This window comes from Bactrocera oleae, chromosome 5 (genome assembly GCF_042242935.1).
Source record: "Bactrocera oleae isolate idBacOlea1 chromosome 5, idBacOlea1, whole genome shotgun sequence".
NCBI classification, from domain to species: Eukaryota; Metazoa; Arthropoda; class Insecta; order Diptera; family Tephritidae; genus Bactrocera; species Bactrocera oleae.
In genome coordinates this window covers 9,398,710-9,420,918 of record NC_091539.1, presented here as the reverse complement: position 1 = coordinate 9,420,918, position 22,209 = coordinate 9,398,710, and the positions used below count along the sequence as shown (strand labels likewise).

At 34.0% G+C, this 22,209-nt stretch overlaps 1 protein-coding gene across 9 annotated transcripts in view; it reads right to left on the bottom strand.

Annotated features, from left to right (window-relative positions):
* The window catches only part of raskol (Ras GTPase-activating protein raskol), a 238,876-nt gene that overhangs the window by 66,396 nt on the left and 150,271 nt on the right, over window positions 1-22,209 (bottom strand). Inside the window, exon 1 of one of the 9 annotated variants that reach the window (XM_070110493.1) lies at window positions 523-3,217. The exons of 7 other annotated variants lie outside the window; for them this stretch is intronic. In XM_070110493.1, coding sequence (XP_069966594.1) covers window positions 523-2,902 — 2,380 coding nt within the window. In that variant the 5' untranslated portion in view covers window positions 2,903-3,217. Of the gene's footprint in view, window positions 1-522; window positions 3,218-22,209 lie in introns of those variants that run through there. One more of the 9 variants, XM_014237554.3, reaches the window with a different exon arrangement.

Below are 22,209 nucleotides of genomic sequence, written 5' to 3'. Positions count from 1 at the left end.
TAGAACAAATTAGAATACACTAGGAGCAACGCTAAGAGTATGACGAACCCTAAGCCCTATAATGAAACATTGAATCTTATGAAGGATGAGTGATACACTAAGTTATAACTATGTAACAGCGATGTCTTCTTTTTGTAAAGATTCTACCGTACAAACATTTCGTTTTCTATGTAAACCTGCAACTGCAAGAGCCCAACCTAATCGATGATCATTACTGAGAAGTCGTTGTCTGCTAAAGTGCTTCAGGAGATTGGCTAAAAAGAGCTCTGTAGAAACAAATTAGTCCGAAAAGACTGAACGTCACACTAAAATCTTTTGATCCGTGGCGTTATAAAAGAAAGATCGTAACAAAATTAAATTGAAGTATATAGACATTTGCTCAGAAACCAGCGTTTTCCAACCCGCAAAGAGTTCGAAGTATCAATTTAAGAATTTCTGTAGTTTCTCAAAAGCTATTAAATGTACTTTCACGATCTCTATCAAAAAATGTGCAATAACTTCACACCATTCATTTAAACTCACCCGAATGATGTCCTGCATCATCGTCTTCCGTTGTTCCGGGCACCCTCAGGTGCTGCTGACTACTGCAACTTGTGTCGAGCTCACGCAATGAGCTATCCTGTTGTTGCTGATGATGCGATTCATCCGCTGCCGAGCAATTCAATGGTATATCCAATATTTTAAACCGTTCGCGTATTAAGCTCGTACAACGTTCCGAACGAAAATACGATTCGAGCTCGTCCAGCGCTAACGGACACACATCATAATTCAAATAGAAGTCCTTACCCCAACTGCCCGAGCAGTCGACTATCCAATTACCAGCCATATTAGCTGACGATGACGATGACGACTGTTGTATATTCTGTTGATGTTGACTGGCGATCGATTTGAGTAGCGAATTATTACGCGACAATTTCGTTGAGTGAGCGCGACGTATAAAACTCAACGATTTCTTTGGTGGTGACGTCACCGTTTGCGTTTGTATAGCACTCGCGTTTGGTGGTGAGGTAATCGATGTATCCGAACTGAAACTTTTCGTTGCCTTCGATTTGCTATGTTCCAGGCTCGTTGAAGCAGACGAGCTCGTATTGCTAATGGGTAACTTTGATGTAGACTTGAGTAGAAATAAATGTTTGGGTGGAAAAGTTTGTGTAATTAGCGAAGTAGACGCACTGTGCGCGAGTTTGTTGGCATCTTTACTTTTGACAGCGCCGCCAACGCTGTGAGTTGTTGTAGCACTAGCGCCAATATGACTGGCAACACTACCACCAAATAAATTATGATGTACCTTAGTTAACGGACCGATTAGGCGTGCAGTGCGCGAGGTGCTCGTAACGACCGCGCCACCACCCGTCGTTTTTGTAGTTTTCGTCTGACACGTACCACTCGTATTGCACTCGTCAAACAATGCCTCCGACTGTTGTAATACAACTGAAGGGGATAAATTTTGTGGGAGCGTTTTGGACTTGGCGCGCAATAACAGCGGTGTGGCGTTTGCATTGGGTTTGACAGCAGCTGCGGCTACGCTCAATAGGTTGTGCTGTTCCACACTCGGTACCGATAAGATATTTGTGCGCGAGCGTGATTTCATCATTTTGATTGGCGTCGATGTGTTCGTTTGTATGCGGCTTATCTCTGAGTCATCGTCATCGTCGTCGTTGTCGCCATCGTTGCGATTATCATCGGTATCCATATCCGAATGCGGTAGCGATTCGTCGTCACCAACATCAATGTCCGAATTGTGCGCATCTATGTTACGCCAATTGTCCGCACGTCTGCCATGTTTTGTTATGCGCGTACTATTACTGTTATTATTACTATTTTTATTAACGCTGCTCGTTGCCGGTTTGCCGGGCGTTGTCGGTGTTCTCGAACTACGCGCCTGTTTGTTGGGGGTCGCCAGCACGATATCGTCCTCATTGAACTCGACTAAATTGGTACATGTTTTCGTTGCCGTCGACTTGTTGCTTGCGTGCATCGGCTGTGCGATTTGCAATTGCTCGTCGTCCAAACTTATGCCATTCAGCACGATACCGTAACGTTTCGTCTTGGCATTCACGCTGGTTTTTTGCATTGCCTTGCTGCTCGTCAACGATGCGGTTGTGGCGTTGCTATTTACAGAGCTTTTACTGCTAGTGCTGTGTCGTTTTTCGGTCTTTTGCGTTAAACGACTCAATTTTAATTTATCTTTGCCGGCATTTTTGTTGACTACAGTCGCGGTTATCTGTTCCGACGCATCACTGTCCTCTTCCAAATCTGTATCGGCGGTGTTGCCGCTGATTGTCCAATTGAAGCCACAGGGTGGTGACATTTTCTTCGCACTGTTGCGCTTGACTACACCACTACCCGCGTTACTGCTGTTACTACCGCTGGCACCAAAACCCAAAGTACTGTTGGTGCGTTCGAAGAGCAGCGCCGCCACCTTCGAAGTCGCGCTGGCGTTCTTCAACGAGGTCGACTTCTTCAAATTATTGTTATTACTATTCTTTTCGGCTTTACTCCTGCTGCCACTGCCACTAGCACTACCGCTACAACTCGAGACGCTCTTACGCTCCGGTGCTGTGCTCGTGCTTGTACTGGAGACGCTTGACTGTCCGCCTAGACTGCTGGTATCTGCTTGCAGTAAACTGTTGCTGCTCGCCGGCAAATCGTTTGACTGCCTTGACGTCGACTCGTTGTGATCGTCGTCGTCCTCAATGACAAGCGGTACGTAGAATGTTGAGCGACGCCGCTGTTGCTTCTCTTCAGCGTTGGCGCTTTGACTTTGGTTATTTGTTGTTACTGCTGTGGCAGTTGGGGGTGTGGCGTGCGCCTTGCTGACGCTCGCTGACGTACTGTGCGGTGTAATTGTATTGTTGTTGTTGTTGAATTTTTGTGGCGTTGTTTCAATGGCTTTCAACATTTTTGTGGCACTTTTTGGTTATTGTTCGTGTGCGGTGTTGTGGGTTAAGTGCGTTTATGGCTGTTACAGAGCGCAGTCATGCTTGACTATGTGCGTAATTTGGCGCTTTGGCGTTTGAAAAAGTGCGTTTATTGGGTAAAAGGCTGTTAAATGGCAGCTCTTTGAGCGACTTCTATTGATTTTTAATATTTTTATTTTAACAATTATTTCCACAGTAGAAATGGCAAACAATCACAAATAATCTTATTTTTGGTTTCAAAAATTTCAAATTAGTTATAAATTACACTGTGCTGCGCTTTTCACTATTTATTTATATTTTGTTTTTATGTATTATTATTTTTTTTATTATAAAAAATATATTAGAAACACTAAAAATTTTTGGATTCAACAATAGGAATTAGTATTTGTAAAATATTTATATTAAAATTTTTTTATTTTTTATAGCATACTTTTTTTGTTTGCTTGAGCTTTCACTTCTTTTATTTAATTTTAAGAACTTCGAATTTATTTTTATTTATTTTTTTATGTTTGATTATTTTTTGTATGCTTTTTTTATGTAATTTAATTTTTTAAATTTAATTTTTAATTTTTAATTTATTATTGAAATACTGTTTATAATAAATATATAATAATAAAATATTTTTTGTATATTGTTAGTTTTTTATTTTATTGTTATTCTTTATTTAACTTTTTTTATTTTATTATTTTTTTTAAATAGCGTTTGTAATTAAAATATAATAATAAAATATTATAAGTATAGTGTGAGTTTTTTAATTTTATTGTTATTCTTTATTTTATTTTACTTTATTTTATTTATTTTTTGTTTGTTTTTTAATAGTGATTATAATTAAAATATTATAATAAAATATTTATTGTAGGTAAAAAATTTGGAATTTTTATTAATTTTTTACTTAAACAAAGGAGCAATTAAAATTGTAAATTTACATTATGCTTTTTATTAAGGAAAAATATGTTAACATATTACAATTTTTTTTTTTAATTTTTAATGCATGAAATTATCAATAGTAAATTTTTATGGCGAAATATTGTTATAACCACTTTAACAAATATTTATTTTATATGAAAACTATATATTAATTTAAATTTTTCAACTCACATTTAACATTAAAATTGAACATATTGTTATTTTGTTGGTATTTTTTTAAGATTATTTGAGAGTTGGGCAAATTTTTTTTATTATTTTTTCTTATGAAATTTCAATAATTTTATTAAAACTATATAATTTACCATAAATATGTATAGGTTTTTTTTTTAGATTTTTAATTAAGATTTGTTGAGAGTTCGACCACGTTTTTATTATTTTTTATTTGTTCCCACTGTTTTGTGCGTTTTGTTTTCACACGTTGGCATCTTTCTTGGTTTTTAGAACTTTAAAATTCCAAAAATTTTACTTTATTACATTTTATATTTATTAGTATTCTCAAATTTTTCAATTTCCACACCAATTCTCTGCAATCGACTTTCAAATTGGTCTTACGGCTGCAACTGACTCCCACAGCGCCCTCTTTGTTTGTACTTCTACTATTTCTGTTGTTTTTAAACACTTCTTTGTTGCACTTTTGCAATTTAAACTTACATTTTACTGCATTTCCTGGTATATTATGTGTTTATTTTCGCTTTGGCTAATTTATCGCACATCAATTCCAATAATTTATTCTTAATGTTTTATCTTTGGTTTTCTTCTATACACTTTATACGTTTTTGTTTTTGTTGTTTGCGATAAATTCCAAACACGTTTTACGTTCACTCCACACTTGTATTTTTGGAATTCTATTTCTTATTTCTTTATCACATTTTCATAAACTACACACAGCAAGCGAATCGCTTGGAAAGGGCATAAAGCAGAAAACAGAGTATACAGCTAGCTTACTTGGCTAAACTTTACTTTAAAGCGGTAAACGCTATTTTTCCAATTGATATTACTAAAATTTACAAATTATAACAATAAATTCACTTTTTATAATTTTTATCGTACATTTAAATATTATTACAGAATTTTATATTCATAGAATTAAACGCATTTATATTTTATTCATATTTGAACCGTACTCTATTACATTCACATATGATCTTAACACCGTCTCACACTCAACTGACAATTCGATATCCAGAATTCCATGCAGTGAGTGCACGAGCTGAGCAGCCAATAAAATAGTTAAGCAGCAGCCATCGGAAGTTGTGCAGTTTTTGAGTTGACTGCGTAGTCAATTGCACTCGGGAGAGTTTGTTAGTGGCGTTTAACCTGAGAACGTAAATGAACGCTCACTGGGTCGATCGTTGGCACAAACTCTTTTGAGTATGTTTGTTTCCAATAGTGCTTCCAATGAGCGTTGCCCAATTGGTTGTAGTGATGAAGTCATATTGGCGAGTTATTTTAAGATATCAGTGAATTCAACACTTTAAAATCAATTAAAGAAAATCGATTGAAATTAATTCATAGACCATGACCCTGAAAGCCTATAACCCAAAGAAGCAACAGTTCATTCTTAAAATATTTTTGAACTATAATTAAGTTAAGTGGAAGCCCGAATATTTTATTTTCCGAAAATACCGAAAAAATATTATAGAATCAGTACAATCAATTTATGATAGTATATTAACCTAAAATGTATTAAAAAATATAGAAATTCAACGACAGAAGTTGAAGGAAAATTATTTTTGAAAAAATCAGACAGGTTTAAAGTAAGTTCCCTTTAGAAAAATATTCTGATTAGATCCATGAACACACAGATCACATTTTCTATGTTGTAAATAACATTTTCTAAAGTACGCACAACTCTATAAAATCTAAATCATTTAAAGGGTATGTGAAAGATACACAAATATTTTGTTCACCTTAAAGATCCTAGATTAACAAAGAATATATAAAATTTTTCCAATAGGCTCTAGGCTGCTTCTTAACTATGATAGCTCAGAGGTGAAACGAGAAAAAAAATATTATTTTACTGTTCGTTTAATAATTTATCCATTCCAAAAAAAATAAACAAAAGAAATTCTTAAAAATATCAAAACACTGTAAATTCTGAGTAAAAGGTTATTCCTTCAATAATATAAATAAAAAAAATACTTCTTTTTGTAATAAGTGGCAACACTTTAGCAAAATACACATATACAGCTAGTACCCATAAAATCAACGTTCTACTGCAAGCATTGTTATGCTCATTTTAAAGAAGTGAAAAATGTCTTACAAAACAACTATAAAAACAAATTACTACGTTTGTATTTCGAAAAATCCGGTTTTGCGGCATAAACACACACCAAAAGGTAAATATGTACGTGTAAACCGCGGCACAACTGGCTCCAATGGCTTTGTTATTATTTTTTCGAGTCACAGAAGTCGTGCTCAATTGAGCGCGCTCAATATCACTCTCTGCGCTGCTCACTACGGAAACAGCATTTTTGAGTTATTGCCTTCTTAATGAGTAGATATTGACTGTCTTATATTTATATGGGTGTAAATATGTATGCCTGATTTTCGAGTGTTGTTTTGTGTTTCCATGGTTTTGTTATGGTCTCTAATTTATTCTTGTTCACTGTTATGCATTTTTCTTATATTACATGAATTTATATTATTTTTCTGTGTGTTTTTTGTTACTTTAATTCTTTATCTTCTACTACGCTGGAGTTGAGTTTGCTGATGGTTGTGAAAATATGTATGTACATTATATATTGTATATGTATGTATGTATTCTCGGTATGTATCTCATACAGTATGTTGTATGAAGAAATGTTATTTTGAAATTGTGTATTGTGAAGTGGTGCTGTAAGCGGAAAATGTGCGATCAAGTAGCTTCACATGATTGATCATTACTGCTTATGGTAGCAATTTTTAAATTTTTGTACGATTTGAAAAATATTTTTATGATAATTTGTCGGCACGTATTAATGATATAATTATTGTTGGCTTAAAAAAAATAAATTCAAACACGCATACATAGAAAATTAAGAACTTATCTTTTTTATCTTATATACACACATATATGTATTCTCCGCGCCGCTGTCGACTGGGCAATGAGTGTCGCTGCTTGTAATGTCGTGGTCTCAAGCTGCCGCTGGGCTGGCTTAGTCATGACATGTCAGGCAGGTGTCATCCAGCATTTTGTATTCCCCCATTCATCCCCTTATGGTGGAATACTTTATCCAACGAGAAACGGACTGGGATATCAGCTCAAATTTCGGTGGAAGACAAGGCTGCTACCACCGGTGGACACACCGATTACTCAAGCTGTTTCGCCAGCGACCACACGTCCACTGCAACGGGAGCAGGTTGCGTTGGGTGTACTTATAGTACTACTGCCAAACCAGCTCTACAGCGAACGGGTGCCACAGTTCTTGAAAACTTAGGCCAAAAAAGCGCTGTAAGCTTAAACGAGGAAATGGTGGAAGAGCTTCTGGGCTCTATTGAGTAGGTGACCGAGATTTCCAACTCTGAAAATAAGAGAAGGCCCCTGCAGAAGCCAAGCAGCGAGTGCTGACAGCAAATGCGCGATACAAGGTGGCGGTTCAAATATGCAGCCGACTCGAGGGCATGTACAACTTAAGTAAGAGTAGGTGAAACGGTTGGCTTGTGCCAGAGAGGAGGAGAAAAATGGCCGGGAACATTTCGCCACACATAACTAGTGCAGTGCCCCCAGATGCCGTATTTGCGCATTGCTTGGGGAGCACAGCGTTCGACAGCTGTGGAAAATAGTGAAGATGAAGCTATTGGAGGCCCTCTTCTCGAGGATGGACTCAACTCACCCATGTCGTCAAAGAGTGAATCACTAGCAGTAGTAATCAACTACATTCGTTTTAAATTGGTCTGAGTGCCTTGCCACAGCGGAATCGTCGGAAATTGTAAAGTCGATGAGTCTGCAAGAAAAGGCACCAATAACCAAAGTCCATCAGAATAGGAACAAGCAGGGGTTCCCCTGTCAAAGCGCATTCGGGTACTGAAACTATGAGCTTTGCGAAAGTTCAGCAAGCGTTGGTCCCAACCAGCACTTGTGGGGTTGCGAAAGCCTTCTGGCCCAGAGTTGAACGTAAAAGGTTCATTTTACTGCTAGCTCTTAGTAAGGCTCATATCGCCACAATGATAGGCCTCCTTACTGGACACTGTCCCATTGGCACAGCGTGAGTTAACTGCAAATTTTAAATCAATTTCAATAGAATATATGCGACTAATAAAAAAAAATAAGAATGCTGAATACAGCACAAAACACTGGCCTCAAAGCCTATGCAATCAAAATCGAAGAAAGCAATTCCTAAAATCAAATTTTTATGCAATAAATACATACATACGTATGTGTTATAGCAATCGTTTTTATAAATAAAAATTATTTCACAATAATTTTCTAGCAGATTAGGCAGTTTTTCGATATTTCCTGCTTTATATACAAGTATTATATGTGTATGTGAGTACTTACATACATGTAAGTATATAGTATATATGTGCATACTTACATGGAAATGATATCGTTCGTAAAAAGATACATAATTATTTACATAAATTTTAGTTTTCTACACCGCAAAATTAACTCAACTGCGACCAAATTACAACTTTAGAAAAAGGTATTGTTGTAATGCCAAAAAAAAAAACTTATAACAATAATAAATGATAAAAAAACATCACTCAGCTGCCTTTCCTATATATACATACATAATATCTAGGTATTATTTTATATGTAGATATAATTGCGCTATGCAAATGAACGGAATCTAAAAGAAACCCTCCCTCTTGGTTTTGTTAGGGCAAGAAGAAATTATTAAATTTTCAAAAATTAAAAATAAAAAAATTAATGAACGAAAGGGGGAAACCAATAAACTACTAAAGCAGTAATATTTTCTTCCTCTACTACTGTAGGCCATGCTATCAAAACTCACTACAACTGCGTCCTGATGCGCCGCTTGATCCTGTTGACGCATGCAGCGTGTCGCACTGGGTGGCGATCGCGCGCTGAGATAACATAGCCGAACATAATAGGGATAGTTGATATGCAGTGATGCATGGATTTATTTAACGTATGTATATACCGGCCAGTTGTGTAATGAGACTAAGCAAAGCGGATTATTTTTGTTAGTTTCTATGAATGGCTGCGTAGATCAATGATTCGCGCACGAAACTATATGATTCCTTCATTATAATTCCAGTAGGATTGACAGTAGTTCAATGAAACCTTTGAAATCGCTGCGAACCTCAAAACGAAATCGGGTCAACATTCGGATGTTAAAAACAGATGTTACGTCAAAAACTCCTCTTTTACGTACGAACTCAAATTAATGAACAAGTACACCTACACGCAACTCAACCACAGACATGAAGGTTTGGTTTTATATTCTAACAACCTGTGTAATTTCAGAGAAAAATTTTTGAAAAATGAAGAATTATAGTAATATATGTAATCTAGAAGTATAAGAATACATCGCTCCTCTTCTATAACTTTCGGGATCCCGAAACTGCGAAGGAAATTTTTTCGGGATCCCGAATATTAAACTAATTTTAAGTATTCACCACAATACTAAATATGAAAACATTGTTTCTCTTCTAAAAATTTTCAGCATCCCGAAATTGTGAAAGAAATTTTTTCGGGATCGAGATAATAATTTTTAATGCACCATAAAACTAAATCTGCTCATTACCATCATGCTTATACTCATCATGAAAATCTTAGTGAAAGGATAAAACAAAATTCCAACACAGGCATGAAAGGCTGGTTTGAAACTGTCAAACTCTAGTTAATTTCAGAAAGCTTTTGTAATAGAGAAATCGATTAAACGTAATATAGCAATACGAAGAATAAACTGTTCTTCTATTAAAAAATATTGGGATCCTGCAAAAATAGTATTTTGTTTAATCTAAACGTATGATAACACACAGTTCTTCTTTTAAAATTGTACGAACCCGTGAAAGAAAATTTTCGGGATCCCAAATGTCATAACATTTGTAAAAGCCACTGTAAGCCACAATGCAAGCTACACTGTTCACTTTCTAAGAATTTTTGGAATCCCGAAATTAAGAAATTAATTTTTCGGGATCCCAAATATCATAATATTATTTAATTCACTACAGCAATAATTTTTATGTATATTTCACACTTCTTTGTTGTTTTTTTTTATTGTCGGGATCCCGAAAAACTCGTTTTTTGAATTCGGGATACTGAATGTCATAATATTTTTTAATTTACTGCATCTGTCCATTACCATGATCGACATCTCAAAATTTCAGCAAAATTTGAGTGAAGGTTCTGTTCGCAGAACAAATAGTAACGTGTTACATAACTCAGTAGCGACTTTTTTTTAGTTTAATCTGGGATCTGTGCATAAAGGCTTAGATTGCCTTCGGTTAAACCCATTTTATTTATGTGTTATACAACTAAACATATCTACAATAGTTTTTTGCATTGTTAGTCCAAGGGCTAACTGGTAAATATAATCACCTCTATAATTCCCTCGGCCACTGATACCTATTAACTGCCAACTGCAATTGCAGTGCCAAGCTGCGACCGCATTTAATGCCAATTTCAACCCTAAAAGTAAGCAGCACACATACACATGTATTTACATATATAGTAACAAGTATGCAGGGCAATCAAAAGGGAAAAAATTGAAAAAAAAATTGCAAAAATATAAAAGGAGGCAAAAAATGAGCGCAAAGCTGTATTTTAAAAATAAATAAAGGCGCAGCATTGACAGGGAAAATATGTTGCATTCAACGAGGTGCGTACTTACAATGCATACACACATGCTACGTGCTAAAAATACGCCAGGCCAGCATTGGGCATGCGGCCGAGCAGCGCATTACAGCAACAATAGCGAAAAAGTGTCAATGCAGCAAAAGCAAAAAAAAAACTAAAAACAATGGCAGAAAAATGTGTGCCAAACATGCCACATGCAACGTTGCGCCATTTTTTGCGAATTTTATTTCGGTGCCTACTCAGGAATGCGTCGTCCCTTGCTGGCGTAGTAGAGGATAAGCTTATGATGCACACGAGTCTGCAGGGTGGGTGAGTAGGTGTGGTGGTAAAGCTTTAACAATATTATACTTTTAATGTTATTATGTTTGCATTTTACGTTTTTTAGGTAACAAAACACGTCTGCGTTTGACGAAGTGAGTGTAAAAGTGAAATTGGCAAAAGGAAACAATTGGTGCACTCTTCAGAAGCCAGTTTGTGTTTGAAAGGATGTGATTATTGCTAATAATGGAGGGTAAAGGAAGCAAAAAACAAAAATAAAAAAAAAACAAAACAAAGAAAATAATAATCAAAAAAAAAATAAATCCACATTTACACAGCTGTCATTGTAATGTTCTGATTGGCAGGCGATACTTAAAAACATCCCTAATGTTTAACACAAAACTAAAACTATATATATGGAACATAATTTTTATAATCTCCTTCAAATTTAATACAATATTGATCTTTTATAATCTTAAAAAAAATTGTTAGTTGGTAACCCTTTGCAAAAATTTTTGTTAATTTAAAATCTGGTAAGTAATAATTAATTTCTCAAGTAGAATTATTTCTATATTTTCCACAAGTCACATATTTTTGACAGTTGGCAACCCTAAGTAAAGAATATTGTAAATTTTAAAATTTCAAAATTTTTATTTATTTTTATTTTTATTTGCTCCTGTATCCTCATCTTTACCTGAACCTCTTGATCTTGATTTATATATCAATATCAATATCTATATATATATCTATATCTATATCTATATCTTTATCTATATCTATATCTATATCTATATCTATATCTATATCTATATCTATATCTATATCTATATCTATATCTATATCTATATCTATATCTATATCTATATCTATATCTATATATATATATATATATATCTATATCTATATCTATATCTATATCTATATCTATATCTATATCTATATCTATATCTATATCTATATCTATATCTATATCTATATCTTTATCTATATCTATATCTATGTTTATATGAATTTACTCCCACTATCCTATCTGAGACAATAGTTGGTACCGTGCATATTTGGAGAATTGCATTATACAAGCTTCTGAAAAGGTATTACCTGAAACCTAACTTACTGCGCAGCACTCATTTTTCGAGCCAAAAAGTTATTTACACTGCAACCGATCATGTGTGTGAGGAAATTACAGAGAAACAGCTGCCAACGGGGCGTAGCAAACATACCGACCTACAAATGTAAACTCACATACATAAGCATACATATATGTGTATATAATAATAGTGGAGTAGAATTAAAATACTAAAAAAAATATACGAAATGAAAAGCCAAGGTTCTACTCGTTATCCAACAGTCAAGGCACCACGATCAACAGCACCAACGCAAGCGAGCACGAAGTTTTCGACATTCTTCGTATTTGTTACTTGTCTTTTCTTTATTCTATATGAAATTCCTGTTTTTGTTTTTTTACTTACACCCTTCCTTGGCTTGTTTTCATTGAGGCTTTTATTGGTGATCGCATTACAACGTAGCAGACAGGATCGCTTGATGGCTAACGTTCAGCTAAGCCAAGACAACACGCATGTCTTTCATTAGTACTCTGCAGCTACTTTGCTTGCTTTTATTTGAAGTGTACGCGTTGTTGAGTTCTTTGCGATCGCGCCATATGTTTTGTTTGTTTTACAAGGATCCCCTGCTGTGTCCTTATTTCTGGACCTACGTATTATTGCCTACTTCTGTTTGTCGCTTGCATAGATAATTTTAAAATCTTCCGCTCTTATTTTTAATACATAAGTATGTATGCTGTTGTTGTGAATTTATGACGCATTACAAATTATTGAAGCATTACACACAAAGCAGCAGCAGAAAGCGGAGTAGAAAATATCGGCTTCAAAACAGGATTTAATTGAAGGGATTGATATATGAATTAAGCCGTAGAAAAATAGGGATTTTACGGGTCGCAGAAATGTTTGCATTGCAGCAAGCTGAGCGGAGGTGGACATAAAGACTTTGAGTATTTTAGGGCTGTAGTCAATAACTAAGAAGTTGGTTATATCGTGGCTGTGAATGAACTTGCTTGGTTTTGCCAAACTCAGCAGGATACTTAGAACATGTGAGATGTTTTTAGCGAGTCCATGGATTCAGCTTTTTAATTAAAAGATCTGCATATTTTCAAGAACTCTGTCTGAACGCAAAGGATTTTCGTGAGAAAACAAACAAACAAAAAAACAATAACGTCCGTGATTTCCAAAATAATGCTTAGATACAAAATACAAACCTATGGTAGTGTGTCCAAAAATTCTGTTACATTTAATGTTCAAACTGAATTTATATCCTTATCGGTTACAGACAATTTAGAGCTCACTAAATTGTAGTAAAGGTCTTCAGTGAGTTTTAATTAGTGTTGAATGAGGACTAGTCGGGACTCACAAGATTTAGAATTTAGAAAGGAATTAACTCAAGATTTCATATACTACTCTTCCCAACAGGGAGAAGAGCTCTGCACGGGAATATACATACATACATATATTTCGGTTGCTATATTAGGACTGATCGATTACAAAGCTAAATGGCTGCGCCAGTAATAATTAGAGAGTTTTAAGTTTCATTAGAGTTTGCAGGGACATAATATCATACATTTTTATATAGCATTTCTCTTTTCTATGCAGTTTGAAGCCATCGAGCTGAGCTTTGGGTTTGGTAGAGTATTTATTCGTCAGCGCTGGAGTTCCTAAACAGGATCGCTTTTCAATATAACTGGTTTCTGGCAGGAGTTGAAAGTGAGCGGATGGAAAGAACAACTATTTTTACTTCTAAGATAAGCGAGATAAAAGTCGTTGAAACCGGCTCTTTTGAGCGGTTAAACAATTTTTAGGGAGCTGAAGGTTTGAAGTTCAAGCTATATTGATTTTTACAGGCAGTATTTCAAATAAGAATCAGTTTGAAGGGGTTAGATTTATGAGGGCAATATCTTTAATAATACGTATTTGAGCTCGTTTCGGAACTAGAGAAGTATGAAGACTAAACGGAGCTTTCGATGCTTTTCTTCAATAAATTAAAATATGTTAAATTTTTCGACTTTTTACAAATATGCCGCGCTCATCTGACCCATTTGTGAACTTAAGAAATATAACCAACATGATTGTGCCACATAACACAGTTCTCGTATGACCAACAACATACGTTCGACCTCATGTCGATGCACAACGAATCACCGCAAATGCGTGTAGAGTTCAAGGCGAGCAGGTACGTGTATGTAAGTGAGTGCATATGTCTAGCTAAAGTTCACGATCTGCGACTGCATTATTTATTTGTAAAATATTTCGGTTTTTGCGTCTGTTGTTTTCTCCTTGGCACTACGACATTTTTGAAATGTGTTCCATGCCGTTTTCACTTTTTCATGTTTTATCTTCTAATACAAATTGTAAAATGTTTACATTTTTACACCTTTTTCCCTACTAAATATAAAAGTACAACAAAAACCAAGAGTATAACCGAAGTTACTTTACATTTCAGAAATGTACATACTTCGGTCAGTCGACGCAGTCGTGGCAATCAGATAAGCGGAGAAAGGAAGCAATGTAGGCAACCGTGAAAGTAAAAGGTGCAGGAAAAGCCATGAAAAATGCCATGAAATATGAGTAGCAGATTTGCAAGAATTTTTTTTTGGATTATTATTATTTTTTTTTTTACGTGGTTACTATCTCACTGCTGTGATAAGGGTGTTTGTTGTTGATTCGGTTAAGTAAATAAGCCAGTTGTAATTCTTGTTTGACTACTTGTTATTTATTTCATTCACGTCAAGTTCGTAGACATTTCCCTTTAAAATCTGATTCTCTATTTGTTTGGATATTTTTTTTTTGTTAAGCAGCAGGAAGTTCGGCAGCTAATCACTTTATTTATATACTTTTGAAAATCCTGTATTTGAATACATATATATGTATATGTATGTGCATGTCGTTAAAAACCGTTACATACTTGATTGTTCTAAAGAAGATTGTTGTGTTTATTGCTCGATATCTGTAATAAATAAGATTCAAATACTGCTGATCGAGCCGAAGCTCCAGTACTGCGCTACCAAACGCGCTTGCTGATCGGATAATCGTGTAATACAATTATGTAAAGAGATCTTACATAATCCTCCAGACCTATAAACTGTAACCAATTACTTTCCATCATTTACAGTAAATTTATACAGAAATGTCTTCGGAGAAAAGAGTTTGCTCTGTGCGTGTTCTATTTGGTGTCGAATTACAACCAAAAGTCGGCGCCTAAATACCTCAGTGTTCTTAAATAAGTTGCGAGTGAAACCAAATCGGTTGAAATCTATACTTTTGAGATATTTCAATGATACCACACGGATAATCGAAAACTATTTTCGTTTAGAGCTCATCTTGCGTCTTAACACGATGACAAATTCCATCTTCAGCAGCCTCAATTCTTTTTATACATTTTTAGTGGCGCGTCCGAGAGTTTAAATTGTGTCATCTCGTTATGTGGAGCTCTTAGATGTACTCCGAACACTAGAAATCACGATAGAGGTCTTAAGCAAGCTTTCACATCTATTCTTATATTCACAAGAGGCTTTCAAATGATGATTCATGGAGTGTTTTGGAGTATCAAGATATGTTACACAATTTATTTTATTACTTAGTTATTGCACTATCACTTCGAAAATAGTGGATTGCGGCACCTCAGAAATGTTTGGTAGCTTAGCGCTATAACCCACGGCATCGGTTAAGTTTGGTCTCAGAAATGATCAATACGAGATATTGTTTTAGTAACTGGTAGAATGCTTTCACTTTAAGATTAACTAATATGATAAGAAATAGTTTCGCAAAACAGGTTTTAGAGAGTTTATTAAAAGGTAGCATGAAATGCTGTTCTGTAAGCTACAAGAGCTTTCTCAATACATAGTGGTACCGAAATTAAGATGATGCTGAATAGGAGCATATATTATATTTCTGAGGAAAATATCGTTGACATTGACATTATGGACAAGAGATTAGCTTTTCAGAAAATTCTGTAATCACTCGGTAAACGCTTGCCAGCTTACAATGAGAAGCTGTAATGGTTTGCACTGTCTGTAATTTATAGGTATGTCGTCGCTAAGAGAGAGTTTCCAGCATATACGTACGAGATAAAGTGTTAACGGGTTTTGTTAAGAAGAACCTATTAATTATTTAAATAGATTTATAACCTCATTAAATATACAGTGCACTGAGGCGTGAAGAAGCGGAATTTGAAAAGAAGCCACTATAAAAATGAATTTCAATATAGAATTTGCATAACCATATAATTTCCTAATTATTTATAGAGTACTAACCCGCAAAAAAAAGAGAAACAAAAAACTCCACGATTTTTTACCTTCGAAGCCACAAATACCTGAAGGCAGCTGATCTACATTCATATGAAGAAATTGTTGCGCAATAAATTTGATGAACAAAAATTTGGCGGCTAAACGAATAAAAGGCATGAAATGAAAAAAAAAATCACAAAGTATAAATGGTGTTGAGTGGATGGATTGACATATTTACATATCCCGTTGCAGGACAGTAAGTATACGCTGGCTGAGGAGGTAAGACTTGTAAAATACCGAAAAGTTCCCACAATTACGTTTAGTGCGGAAGAATTGCTTGCAGCGGAGCTACAAAAGGGGTAAAACGGTTGCGGAAAGCGACTTTTATAGTAGGGGAAGCATTACAACCATATGCCAAGGTGAGTACATTTATGTATATTTACCCATTCGTAAGTTACAGGAAAAAACTGCGAACGCGAGGAAGCTGTGATTTGTTTACCAAGTAGGATAGGTAAGAAGCAAAGGAAAGGGATTGAACATTCTGTATGCGTTCAAGAAGCTGCGGAAATGCCTGAAGAATAGTAAATAACAAAAAACCGATATTAATGCTGTATAGGGAGTTAATTTGACTGATAATAATGGCCAATACTAGTGTCTTTTGGAGCTGATAAGTATGTCATTGACTCTGCTGCCAAGCATGATAAGCAGCTTACGAAAAACGTTCCAATCTGAGTTATTCGAAAAATAAACAGTTTCGAATTGAGCAGTTCTTTCAAGCTCAGCTGTAGGGGTGTTTTATTACATCAGCTAAACAGCTCTATTACCGCTATTTAGCTGATGTAATAAAACACCTGGAGGTCTCAAAACTACTACGGAAATGTTAAATTTTTCATTATCTACGCAAAAGTTACTCAAATACTATATAGCAGCTCTATGAGACACTCTTCGTAAACTTTTTTCGAAGTATTTCCTTATATAACTCCATTTTTCTATATACTCTCTTAAAAGTTTTTACCTTTTCCTGACGCTCTATAACTACAACGAACTTTGTTAGAATAGTTTCCTATAGATATAATATATTCATATAGAATTAAGAGAGACACTCGAATAATGGAGAATACCGTGAGATACCTCAATAGTGACATTAGAAAGCTTGTACAAAAATTAAGATTCCTGATGTTACATCGAATCGACTTTGTTTGTTGAACAATACGATCAATGTAAGCCAGGATTTTCTTTTGAATTGCACAAGTTTTCATTTTTTAAATGAAGATATACTTTAGTGTTAGACTATAAGTCAGTTTGTAAAGTAGATATATAGTATAGAATATTTTTTTCGGATTTTTCGGGATATTAGGGGACTTCTTCTTTTACTTTTATTGTTATGCAGTTCGGTATTTTTTCGGGATTTTCTTCAGGTAAACATTTTTGAAAGAAATTTGGTATGACATTCACTTTCCGCTTTAGATACGGTTTATTTTTGTAAATTATTTAACTCGTGACTTTTCGGGATTCTTCGATATTTTCTGCAAGCAAAAATGTTGGAAACTATTTTTTTAGTATTTTTTTAAGTTATGTAATTCGAGATTTTTTCGGGATTATTCGGGATTTTTTGCAGGTAAACATTTTTGAAAGAAATGTATGACATTCACTTTCCGCTTTAGATACGGTTTATTTTTTTAAATTATTTAACTCGTGACTTTTGGGATTCTTCAGTATTTTCTGCTAGCAAAAATTTTGGAAACTATTTTTTTAGTATTTTTTTAAGTTATGTAGTTCAGAATTTTTTTGGGCTTAATCGGGATTTTTTCGGGACTATTCGGGATTTTTTCGGGAAGCAAAATTATTAGAAAACATGCTGCCAAGAAACGACATTACACAAATTTTGAAATCGTGCATTTTGTGACACAATTCTTTACAAAATTAAAATTTTATCTAATTTTCAACGCACGATTTTTGGTGATTTCTTTTACGAAGAACTGCAAAGAGTTCACTGATAACTACAATAAGTAATGAAAATAAACGAGGAAATGCAGACAATGTTCCAAATACGCTCGCATATGCAGTTAGCACGTGACTAAAACACAATAACTTACAACAACAACAAGAACAAAATTGACCATTACCCAACTTCCGAAAATGATATAGCGAATAGTTAGTGCTAACTCGTTGCTTTTTTTTTGGAGGTGACAATAAAAAACACCTCTTGACTAGAAAAAATAAAACAGCAACAACATCAAGAGAGCAAACTGCCATGTAATCATAAACAGGGGCAATGCCACAACAACAACAGCAACACAATTATAAACAACAACAATTTGCCAAACTAATATGCTAGTCACGAACTTCCGGTTTCGGCGACATAATTCAACTTCAACTATGCAACCATGCACTCGCTTTCGACCAGCTGGGTCCACAGCAGACCGAACTTGGCAGACATACATTACATGCGTCAGCGTGGCATATTGATTGTTGCATGTTTTGTTTGTTCATATGTGATGTGACACGTCGCTTAAAGAGGCAATCAGCCAAACGCTTGACTGCTTTGTCGCGCTGAAGCCCAGGAGCGCTATAGTGGCTTGTTTGCTTCGTTGACTGGTCAATTGCTTGGTCGGTTGGTCGACTGGTGGTGGTAGTTTTCATGTTGTTATTTGTTACTGTCGGCTGGTTAATTGCGTTGTTGTTGCTGTTCTTTGCTTTTTATAGTTGGATAAATTTCAACAATGCAGCTGCTTTAATAATTGATTGTATATGAATTATATGTGCAGTAAAATAGTAAATAAAAAATTTAAAAACATATTGCAGAATTCTGAGTTTTCAATTCCGAAAATTTTTTCAGTCGAGAAAAATTATCATACCCATTTATAAAGTATTTCCTAAGTTAAAGTATTATATTTTTAGAAATCCCGAAATAATCCCGAGTTTAAATTCTCAATCCCGAAAATTTCCCCCGTTTCTTCGTTTTTATTAAATTCTTCCAAAATTCAAATAAAAAATATTTTTACAAGTCCCGAAATAATACCAAATTTCAATTATCAATCCCGAAATTTTTTTTCGCCTCGAAAAAACCACAAATTATTTTTATAGATTGCTACTGATTGTTTAAAATATTTTTTTTTGGGAAGAACGAAATTTTCGGGATTGATAATTGAAATTCGGGATTATTTCGTGATTTCTAAAAATAATTTGAAACATTATTAAAATATTTTTGTCAGAATTTTTTTATTTCGAAATATGGTTAAAATAATATATTATTGCTAATTAGCAGTACTAAAATATATCGAAGTAAAACGATAATGAGAGAGTAACGGCAAAATTATGTATTTGATTTTCTACGCATCTTCATACGTTACGAATTTCTTCTCTCCAACTAATTGCCTCATTGTTTGACTACACATCATACATACGAGTAGAAGAAAGGTTTTTAGTGGAAAGCGATGTTTGCTAATTGTTAGACACTTCAATGAAGAAAAAATAGAAACAGTAGGTGGTGCAATGAGCGAAGATCAGTAGCAGTTAAAATCTTTTGCAAATGTGTCTGCAAGTAGGAAGGTATGTCAGATTTTTCGAATGGTAATAGTTAGAACTATTTGTATAGCTAGGGCTTCACAAATCAGATTTAAACTGTCTAAGTTATTTCAAAGAGAGTGTAAATGAGATGTGTAAATCTTTCACTACTGAGAGAACTTCACTCAGATAATTTTATGAGGTTAAATTACTTAAGAAGTGACATAATATATTTGGCAATCTCGTAATAAACAACGATTCGCAAATTTGTAGATCATCAGCACTGTATAATAATAATTTCGTTCACACGACGAAAGCAATCAATTACTTCTCAACAGGTTTATGAAATTATTAAAAATTCAAAGCCTTAAGCAAATATAGAGTGAATATAAATGTTTTTTTAGCATAAAATTATCGCATTTTTATTTCCAAAGCCTCGATACTTTTGTTTATTAAATTTCGGGATCCCGAATATTTTTGGGACTATATCGAAAAAAAAATTGAATATAAATAACAAGCGAGTTTGCGTCCTCTGGCAGAGTATTTAAAATTAAGAAGAACTACTTTTAGTAAAAAGGTTCTAGCAATAAATAATTTCAGACAATTTCAAAAATTATTATTTACTTGTGACGGAAAATTTTAAATTATAGTTTTTCAAAAAGCAGAGCGTTAAGCTCAATTAATTATGGAACTCAGAATAATGTGAGACCCAATAAAAAAAATCCCGAAATGTCGAGATCCCGAATTAGATATCATGAAACTTGTTTTAAATTGAAACCAAATATTTTTTCCTCAAAATGAACGCTTGAAATACTACCCTCTCTAAAATCCCGAAATTCATACTATATTTACCATATATGTACATATGTATGTGTGTCTACGTACAATACAATTGTAGTACGCAAGTATGTACATTAGTTTATATTTTGACAACCGCATGACACTTCGTGGCAAACAACTGTCTGTTACTTCTGGCGCCAATCTCTTGTGGTGACCACAAATTGCTTGCATGCCTGCGTGTTGATTTCGGCTACCCGTCGAATGCCTTGTACCGTCATTAGCTGAGCAAAAACTATACCAACGCTTAGAAAGTACTTGAGAAAATTGCGGATAATCCAGAGAAAAGTCAACTGGCTGTGTTGGGCACGCACATCTGCAATTAATATGTTGCTTCGGCGGCTGCTGCCGATAATATGGCAGGCTGTCAGTAGCACAATAAACATACACGTACATACACACTCTCATAGACCGAGAAAAAGGACATTTCGGCAACATATGCGAGTTAAGGTAAATTGCCAAAGAAATTTTTAAATAGCCGGATAGGCAGTTATGAGGAGCTCAAATTGGAAAGTAAATTTTTTTGAAATGTATGCAGAGTTGCCATATACATTTTATACTAAAGAGAATCTTTAAATTGTCTATTAAGTTTGCCACGAAATATGTATCAAGAAATTTGGGAAACCTTATAAAATATGTATACATATGTATATAGACGATTGGCCTACGAGCTGAGTCGTTTGAGCCATGTCCGTCTGCCTGTCTGTTGAGATATCAATCTGAAATTTTGCTTTTCTGTAAAGCATACAGCTGTTATACAAAGAGACGATCGGAATAACGTGCTTGTGTGGACAATTTTTTCATTTGAGGAGATATCTTCACAAAATTTTGTATGGGTTATTACCTAAGGCTACGGTATAATTTCCGAAGAAATTGTTCAGATAGTACAACTAAAGCATACAGCTGCCATACAAGCTGAACGATCATAATTAAGTCGGAAACTTTTTTATTTGTGTGGGGTATTATAGCTTCCGTGCAACCCAAGTTAACGTTTGTTCTTGTTTTTTTCTTTTATATTTGCCAGATTTTGTTATTTTATGTATATTTTATTATTTATTATTATTATTCTTAGTTTTCTGTTCCACAATTTACATTTTGTTATTATATTTAATTATTGTTTTTTTTTTATTTTGTTGTTTAAGGATAAAAAATTATTTATTGTTGCTCTACATTATCTATATTTTCATTCATTTTTTTTTAAATTTTTATATTGTAAATTTATATTCAAATAAATAAAAAAAAATTTGTAAAATCTTTATTAAATTTTTTTTTATATTTTTGATAATTTGTACATTTTTTTTAATGTTTAAAAATTTTTTTTTCAATTTTCTTTTACTTTTTATTTTTATTTTTTTTTAATTTTTATATTGTAAATTTATGTTAATATAATATAAATTTAAAAAATTTTGTAACAGCTCTTATTATAATTTTTATTTTTTTTTTACATTTTTTTATATAAGTATGTATGTATATTTTATATTAAAATAAATTAAATTTTTTTTTTAATTTTTAATAAAATTTCGAAACATAAGATCATGAAAATTTTGTATTATTTATATATGTATTTTCCTTAGCAAATAATTTTATTTGCATTAACAATTCGATCTACATACTTTCACAGACACATTCCCACACATACATACATACATACATATTTACACATGCATGCGCATACATTCGCACTCTCTTGCAATGTAACTCTATATAAAGGACAACCA